This window comes from Bacillus rossius, chromosome 8 (genome assembly GCF_032445375.1).
Source record: "Bacillus rossius redtenbacheri isolate Brsri chromosome 8, Brsri_v3, whole genome shotgun sequence".
Classification (NCBI taxonomy): domain Eukaryota; kingdom Metazoa; phylum Arthropoda; class Insecta; order Phasmatodea; family Bacillidae; genus Bacillus; species Bacillus rossius.
This window is the reverse complement of record NC_086336.1, coordinates 13,962,273-13,971,488: the sequence shown is the minus strand read 5'-3', so window position 1 is coordinate 13,971,488 and position 9,216 is coordinate 13,962,273. Positions and strand designations below refer to the sequence as shown.

At 36.0% G+C, this 9,216-nt stretch overlaps 1 protein-coding gene across 1 annotated transcript; it reads left to right on the top strand.

Moving 5' to 3' along the window:
• The first annotated feature begins 4,510 nt into the window (after positions 1-4,510).
• On the top strand, positions 4,511-7,720 carry LOC134535529 (uncharacterized). Its single transcript, XM_063374673.1, has 2 exons — positions 4,511-4,628; positions 6,999-7,720. The coding sequence occupies exons 1-2, from the start codon at positions 4,581-4,583 to the stop codon at positions 7,638-7,640; spliced, it is 690 nt and encodes a 229-aa protein (XP_063230743.1). The 5' UTR covers positions 4,511-4,580; the 3' UTR covers positions 7,641-7,720.
• Positions 7,721-9,216: the final 1,496 nt, after the last annotated feature.

The following is a 9,216-nucleotide window of genomic DNA, read 5'->3' as shown; positions in this document are numbered from 1 at the left end:
ATATAATTATGAACACGTTCTTATATAAATAAACTGTAATCAAATATATATCATCAATTAGCCTATATGAATCACCTTAATTTATTAGTCAATTGTAACATAACCTATTATTACTGCACTCGCCGACAGATGCTACTTTTTTAATAATAAAATAATAAATACTTAAAATTATACTAGTAAGCAGATTTTTAAAATGCAAAAATAATTAACCTTTATTGCCGAAATTGTTGCTGTAATAGGCAAGGAAAACCACATTATTTTTTCGTTTAAATATAATATTATGAACAAGTTTTCATTTAAATAAACTGTAATCAAATATAAATATAACCTATAAGCTATTACTGCACTCGCCGACAGATGCAAAGTTTTTAATAATTAAAAATAAATACTTGAAGTTATACTAGTAATCACATTTTTAAAATGCAAGAATAATTAACCTTTATTGCCGAAATTGTTGTTTAATAAGCAATGAAAACCACATTAACTTTTCACTTCACTTTATAACCAGTCGACGAAACAGTTCACGTGTAGATGTAAGTTGTGTGCTGCCGCTGTCTTTCTTCTCCTCGGACGCATAGGCCAATCGAGTGGAAGAGAGATAGATGCGGCGCAAGCGTACAATGAGCGTAACGGGACACAGCGTTACGGACCAATGTGCGTAAAGGGACACTTTTTCGTGTCTGCAGCCGGCGTTCATCGATTTATTAGATGTTGTCAAGTCAAAATGCACTTACATCATGGAGCAGGTGCGGTCAATAAAAAATGGTGACAGGTCTTTCCCCTACAAAATCCATTGGCAGACTGACCTCCCATCACTTATGCCAAATATATATCGCCAGCTAGTATGATGTCACGTTCGCCATTTTTTTTCATCGTCTAGAGTGCACTGCCACTATGTTAGTTTAATTGTTACCCGATAGAGTGCAGTAATCATTTATTATTATTAGAAATTCGGGAAGAATTCCAAAATTAATTTTAAAAATCTATAATTAATATACTGATTCTAACGATAAGTTCCTGTCCTAGGTTTGATACTTGTTGCAATAATTATATAATATTATCTAAAAATCATAATTTAGATAAATATGTTGGAAAGTCCTAAAAGCATCTTAGTTTCCTTGCCAACTGGCCTCCAGTAAGCAGTTATGACCGCCATCTTGAAAAATTAAATTTTTTAACCTAGAAATTAAATATTGCAAAATTAATCAAAAAATATCTAAAAAATATAATGGTTAAATCAATGGATTCCTGTCCATGTTTCGTTCCTTCGTAAATGAAAAAAAGTAATTTAATTAAAAATACCACAAAAGTGACAGGTTCGAGGATCAAAACTCCGCAAGTTCTTTTACATTCATAAATTTTATTACGTAAATTATATTCTACTACAGGAAAATTTTCTACAGTTAGCAATCTTATAAACATTTAGTTTTGCATCGGCTTGAACTGACTAATTCTTAACTGCAATCGGTTTAATGAAGAAAGAGACCTGCCAGATCCTTTACAGGCATAATTTTTTTTTTCCCGACAGAGTTTCTGAACACTATGTTTAACAGACTGCTTCACACCGTTGGAGTTGTAAATAGGGGTATTCACTGTCTTGTATGCACACTTCTTCACTTTGTCTCCAAAAGGATATGGTTTGCCATATGCACAGTCCAAACACAAGTTATATTTCACAGTTCCGTATGTAGCTACTTTATCAGTTATTTGATTAATAATGTTCTGCCTGATATCGTCAAGAAAAGTACAAATGTTTTTCGAATCATTAAACGTATTTAGATAATAGTATTCTTTTAACATTCCACGAAATGCAGAGGTCGCTAAGTGGAATCCGTTATAATTTACCTGTAATGCACCGAATACAGTCTTGGGCATAGATTCATGTCCAGGCCTCATCACATTCGGTTGCTGGACATATATTTTTGTGCTTGTACGTATATGAGTCTCAAATCTAGAGGGAGGAGTTGAAATGTTGACAATTAGTTCATCAGTACGCACACGGATTTCACCTTTACAGTATATCGCATGTAGTTGCAAATTATCAATTAGGGTAAACCAAACATGGCACTCATCGCAGTGAAACTTCATGCGAGAAGGATGTTTCGTACATTTACTCCTCTCGTGTCTCCGTACATCATGACCAAATGCAAACGTCATATCGCAGTAGCCGCAAGGATGTCTAGTCAATAAAGACGAACCCGAACCAGATGCTGATCTTATTGCAGTTGTACCAACACCCGATGTACTCTTAAGAGAATCATTCATTCGGTGTTGTACCAAAATCCTTACTTTCTGTCACACAGCACGATGTCTGAATGTCTACATGTGCGTTTTCATATTATCTTTGCTGGCAAACTGCTTATGACATTTCTCACAGCAAACATTTTGCGAGGAGAATCTTAGCACATTCTCTCTTCTCATGTCGTCGAACATTGCTGTTGTTTGAGGAAATCTTGTTGCAGTAGTGGCATAGTTGCGTCGATATTTGCTGTCGAATCACCATCCATTGAAGTCTCCATCGAGGGCGAAACGTCATTCATCATGGTTTCCTGTGCAGCCAGCGCTGAAATCATTGAGCTCTCTTCTGCTGGTGGTATCACGACTTTTGACGTCTCCTAAAATGTTGACGTCAACTTTGCAAACGGGATCTGCTCCAAAATCGTCGTCGCTGACGTCAGGGTTCCCATAGACGATGGTCCAACCTCCATCGAATTCGACGTTAAAGACGGTAAAGATGCCATCGAGTACTAATAACAGGTAATAACGCGACTTATGTACCAGATGTAGCAGACTAGGTGGTCCTTACACTACCAGTAGCAAACTGAAAGTCCTTTCGTCTGGGACTCGTTTATATACACGCAACTGGTCGATTAATATGCTAGTCAAAACAAAAACAAACTACTATAATACACGTGTCAAAACATTCAAAAAAGGAAGAACAACCGAAGCACAATCGACGTTAAGGAAGCACAATTGAAAGCACAATAAAAAACGATTCACTATCGAAAGCACATTCGGCAAAGAGGAAGAACAAACAACGAAAAGGAAGAACAATCAAAAACATGTAAAACACAATACATAGGACATGTATTTGACAAAAAGGAAGCACATATAGACGGAAATTCGTTGTGGTGTGATACGATCTCGTCACAGGAATACTATCGCACCAATATAAACTAGGTTCAAACTGCTTTAATGCTCCAAAAGCACCAATGATCCATAGCTCCAAGGGCTACCTTGTCAAACTAAAGCTTTAAAAGCATTCATTATGCAACAAAAATATTTGATTACACAAATAAACAATAATCATATCACACTATTTAACAATACTGATATACACAAATAAGTAAAATAATACGTACTTTAACGAACACCATTTCCCTACGTATATAGACCGCGGCGTGGTGCAAAACAATTATCTCGAACACCGTTGGGTTGCCCTCTGACCAAATACTCCCGTACTAGATGCCATTAATTCGGGGTGGTGTCAGGCACAGGCAGGTCCCTACCGCCGCGACCCGCCTATGCCTGTAGCATGGCAGGGTGTAACCTGAGCCGCACGCCACCACATAGAGCCCACCGAAAGGAACGGGATCCAATAGGTTTTCTGCACCGTTCGCCATATAAATAAGGGTCAGAATAGTTTCACAACAATGTTTCACTCAAACGTTGCATTAAAATTCCGTTAAATTTTCCATCCATCGCGCCGAAACAAGTTTCATTTCAAAAAAAAATAAATAAATAACCCACCACGCGGTGTTCGTCCTCCCACTCCCATCGAGCTTCAACAACGGCACGCCAGGTTGCGACACTTTACCGTGAATCCTGTCGCCTGCGCAGCGCAGTTGCAACCGCGCTCTCAGCTGTTCCAAACAGAGGACAGCGCAGGCGCCAGATTCCGCGAACCCGTGACGTAAAGCGCCGTCAGTTGGCCACACCCGGGCTCTGTCACGCCTCACGCCCCTGCGTAACACCGCCCTCTTTCCATCACAGCAGATACCCAGCCTGTGCCTGACAGAACCTAGTACCAGAAAAATTAAAAAATAAATAAATTAATAAATAAAACTGATAGTGTTTAGTATTTTTTATCACGGCGATAATATTCCCAGACAATTATTAACATAAATTATTCATTTGAAAATAATTTTTTTGGGTTGTTAAAATCAAGAGGTGTAATTGTGATAAAAAAAATATATTACCGCAAAGTTATTCCTTAATGCGTATGGATATTAAAACAACTAGTAAAAAAATATACATGCAATAAAAATGGTTTATAGTCAAGATCAATTTAAAAAAAAAATAAGCTACACAATCAAAGATAGACCTTCAAGAAAATCCAACATACTGACCTTGGTATAAATACGCTTCTATTGTTACAAATTCTTACAGACGTATTCACTGTAGCGTGAATGTACCAACTGTAGTGACGTAAGCGACGCGATGCTACCGTTTACTCAGCTGTGCAGAGCATACTCGGAGCACCTGCGCCTGTGACCATCTCGCCGATATATAAGACCACAGGTCAGGATTTAGCAAGTACTCTTCAACTGTCTCAGCTGTCAGCACCTCACTCGTCCACGATGCAGTACAAGGCTCTCTTCTTCCTGGTAGCCCTCGGGCTGGTGCAGGTAAGTTCTGCTTTAAAACAGACATTATTAATGGTTTCCTAAGCTTTGTTTTATATTACTTAAAAGTTTCTATGTTTATTTATAAAGCCCGCTAAGTAAAAATTTAAAAAAGTTATACTTCACGGCGTACTCTTTTAAAATGTAATCGTAAAGTTACTTGCTTTTGAGAAAAAAAATTTCATAATATGTCCACCGTTCACCTTACTGTTTGATAGGATAGCGCCAGTTTCATCTATTACAGGTTAGTTTCTCAGCAAGCCATATTATTGGCATTCAATCAAAGCGAGCCTTTTCCTATTCGTTTACACGATTATGGGGGTACCATATATACCCTTTTTTCAATTATTTAAATAAGTTTCATTAAGTTTGGTGATATATTTTTTTGTTGTTGTAAAAATTGCGACTCCCTTTTTGGCAAAAGGAAATCTATATTTATGTCATTATCGTATCAATCCAAACAAATCAAACTTAGCGATAATGTTCATGAAAATAATAAATTGAAAGTGTTTGTAACTGAATATAATTACTTCAAGAGGAAGATATCCATAATTATATATATCTAATAGTGACTCTGACTTAGAGTGAGATTAGGACTGGTAAATAGGTAATGTTCTTGACATTTATACTTTTTTAATATACATATGGCATAAAAATTATATTTTTTTAAATTAAAAACCCATAAAAACCTTTAAATTGTTCCTAACAACTACCTATAGTTTTAATCTAATACAATGTTTAGTTTTAAGTGCTCTAAAGCACTTAAGAATAAATAATATATTGCTTATTTGACATTTAATTATGAGAAGGCATTTGCACTGCACCTATTAATATATTATTAAAATGCAATTCATCCACGATGACAATGATTATTATCATTTAAATAAGATTTCGAAGAGATAGTAAGTAAATAAACATGGATAGGGTGCTTTTTGTTTGTTAGCCACATCCTCAAAATGAACGGATGGTTAAATAATTGAATTGATAGTATCTTAAGACAATGCAAACTTGTTAATGTCTGATAAATTAGTTGTTGAACTGTGGATCTGTGTTAAAAGTTGCAAAATTTACTGACTTATTCCAAAATCTTTTATGAATCAATGAAAATCACTTAAATAATATTCAGCGATTTCACATCCAAAAATAAACTGTAGCGAACCACAGGGTAAGTTGGAGACGTTCTGAAATTTATGTCAATATTTTATTTACAGTAGTTTCAGCTATTTCAAAATTTAGATTGCAGACTTTCAACTGTCTCTTCTTCTCTTCACTACTGTTCAATTAGCCTACAGGAGATCAGGGACTGATATTGCAGTAGCAATTCACTATATGATGGATCCCCATATCCTTCGATAATGGGGTTCCAGTGAAAAAAGGTGTTTGCAGCCGCTGGCCAACTGCATATAAGGTCATGATTTTATATTTACGTTTATCACATTTAAACTAGTAGACTTTTTCAAAATTTTAGCTTAATCATTCACACATATTTAGCATTTTTGCATCATTATCTATTAAAGTTTCTTTATTAGTATTTTGGGGCATAAATATGAGAAGAATAAATTGAGTTAGAGAACTCAAATCGTTTAGGTTTAATGGTAATTCTTCTGGCTGAATTCATGTTGTTTGCAATAATTCTGTTTCGAAAATAAAATTTTTCTTCGCTGTCAAAATCCTTACAAATTAAATAAATTATGAAATGCCATATAAAATGAATTGAAATTTTTAGAAATACATTCCAATTTTTTCATTAAGTAGCCAGTAAGAAGCATTGCCTGTATGCCTAAACAAGTTAGTTACCTTTTACAGTTGATTTTCTTATGTACGCTCTAAATATGGTAAATATTTAGATTTGACAGCTAATTATGCAAAAACTATTCGATGTACATATTTTTTATTGTGTGAAGGTAAAACCATTGAAATAGTCTTCAAGTTTAACATATTTTAAATTTAAAAAAATGGGAGAGACCAGACAGCACGCCGAGTTGAAAGTGTTAACACGTCGTTTACAAACCAAACATGATTTATGATACGACTCTGATAACGAATTACAAGCAAAAAACACTTTTACTTGATTTAAATATTTTTGTTTTATACTTTAAGTTTTGACAGCAAAAAATACCTTTAAATCATTTAATTTACAGGCCATTAAGTATCAAATATTTGGCACACAATATCGTAAGCATGATAGGTTCTTTGTCTATCATTTTATACTATAAAATTACAGGATGACAGCTAGTAATAGGATGGCGCATTAGCGTCGTGAATACTGCAAGCTAATTCAGTGTCTAGCGCGTAGAGGCGAAGAGGTGCGTGAAACACGAGACAGTGTCATCCTTACAGCTGTGTTAACTTGTGTGCGGTTTGTTTTCGAAGGGGATCTCCGCCAGCTCCAACTCCAGCACCAACGCCAGCGTCGTCACCAGTGTCAACACCTCCGTGGCTGAAGATGTGAACATATTCTCAACCCTGATACAGGCGGCCATCAACGCATCGGAAACCTTCACCAACAAGACGAAGCTGGAAGAGTTGTTGAACAAGACCGAGGCGTACCTGAACCAGACGGCGGCGTCCATCAAGGCCCAGCTCAACTCTTCTTCGTTGGCGGTGAGCGAGGCGGTCGAGGAGGAGATGAGCAAGTTGTCCGACTCGTGGTCCAACTTCACCTCAGCCGCCGCCAACGCGACCTCCAACTCGTCCGTGAGCACCGCCATGGCCAGCGCCCTTTCATCCTGGGAGAACGCGACCAAGAACGCGATCTCCGCGTGGCAGAACGCGACCAGCAACGCTTCATCCGCGTGGGCGAACGAGACTTCAGCGTGGCAGAACGCGACCAGCAACGCGATTTCTTCGGCTGTGACCGCAGCCAACGAAACGGCTTCTGCATGGAAGAATGCGACGAGCAACGCGATTTCAGCAGCTGAGACCGCAGCCAACGAAACGGCTTCTGCAGCGGAGACCATAGCCAACAACATCAATAATGTGGTCCAGTCGTTCATTCCAAACATTTTTGGCTGATTTGTTGTCATTTCCAAAATGTGACTGACTTGTATTATGGGGTATAATTAAAATTCTCTCTGAGAAATAACTCATATCAATATGATTATTATTTAAATCTATTGACGAGAGACCAGTCTTTTGAGATGGACAACCTCATTTCATGTGTGAACCCGCAGGAAGTATTAGTTTGTGTTTAAGTAATCACATGCAATATTTGTAGTTGAGTCATTTTTAAGCAAGTACTTTTGAATACATTTAGCCACAGCAAAGTGTGGCAGTTTTTTTTTTTTTTTTGGAAATTATATCTTCTTGACAACTCTTAATATTTACAAAAAATTTTGCATCTTACGAATGATTGAGAATTTTAAACTTTCTTAGTTGCCATAAATTATTTTGCATCAAATCCTGGCATTTTTATTCATAATTGCCACATTTAGATTTTAAAGAATAGTCTACGACGCAGACTACATAATATCGACATAATTTATTTGAGATTTCTCTGATGTTTATGTTTATCAAGTTCATCAAGTCGTTCTATAGCAAGATTCATGGCGGGGTCGAACCCGTTTTTTTCGCAAAAGGGAAACAGTGTGAAATTTACCGTGAGCTGGCGAGTTAACAATCCACGACTTGTGGTCTAAAGCTCTTCCCTAGGCTTGTATAACCCTTTGAAGTTGATTTTACTATATTTAGTTTATTTAAAAAACCTCAATATAAAAATACAATTTACTATATACATAATATTTTTATCTCTCTTTAAAACATCAGATACATTGTAATAATTTATATATAAAAGGTATATTTTAATTAACAACATTAGCGATATTGAAGACTGTGATAATATTTTTTTAAGAGAAAAGTATTTTTCCTGGAACCAAGATGGCCATAAAAACAACATTTAATCGTAAAAGTAAAAAGAGCAGAAAAACTTTTAATATGCACCATGGATAACTTTATGAGCACCCAGGTACAACAAAACTCTTCGATATTTTATTAGAAGCATAAAACAATGAACATACCCATATACATATCATCACACAACAATGAAAAACCTTATTGAAAACTATCATTTTAAAAGGTTACAAACTCATACTCTGAAACATAACAGGCCATTATAGTAAAATAACAAAAAATAACATTACTTAGCTCTCCAAAACCTCCATCCTTTCGTGTTCCTTTCTAGTATAACATGTTGGTATGTCCTGCTTCAGGGTTCTAGGAGCATCTGGAGGCGACCACCATTGTGTATTATAACGTCACGGTGGTCATATTGGATGACCTTGACTATTGACCTTGACATTGATGCCATCCGACTTTTTGTTCCGCTAATCTCTTTTCTGCCATTTTGAATTCTAGAATATTTTGTCATTTGGTATTCCGACATTTTGAGTTGCGATGTTACCATTGATATTTTCGTTACGGCCGCCATCATTAAAATCCTTATATATTAAGGTAGAATCAGGAACAATTTTAAAGTTTATAAATAATATTGAATGACATTTAAATAAAAAGCAATATGAAATTTTTTAATTATTTAATCACATCCACCATCACAAAAATCCGTAATTTTCATACAAGAACTTTTTAAATTTAT

What these genes read in the sequence shown, in the direction of transcription:
- LOC134535529 (XM_063374673.1), top strand. Translation starts at nt 4,581, where the DNA reads ATGCAGTACAAGGCTCTCTTCTTCCTGGTAGCCCTCGGGCTGGTGCAG. An exon ending in TAGCCCTCGGGCTGGTGCAG is followed by an intron (nt 4,629 to 6,998) that starts GTAAGTTCTGCT and finishes TTGTTTTCGAAG; the next exon opens with GGGATCTCCGCCAGCTCCAA.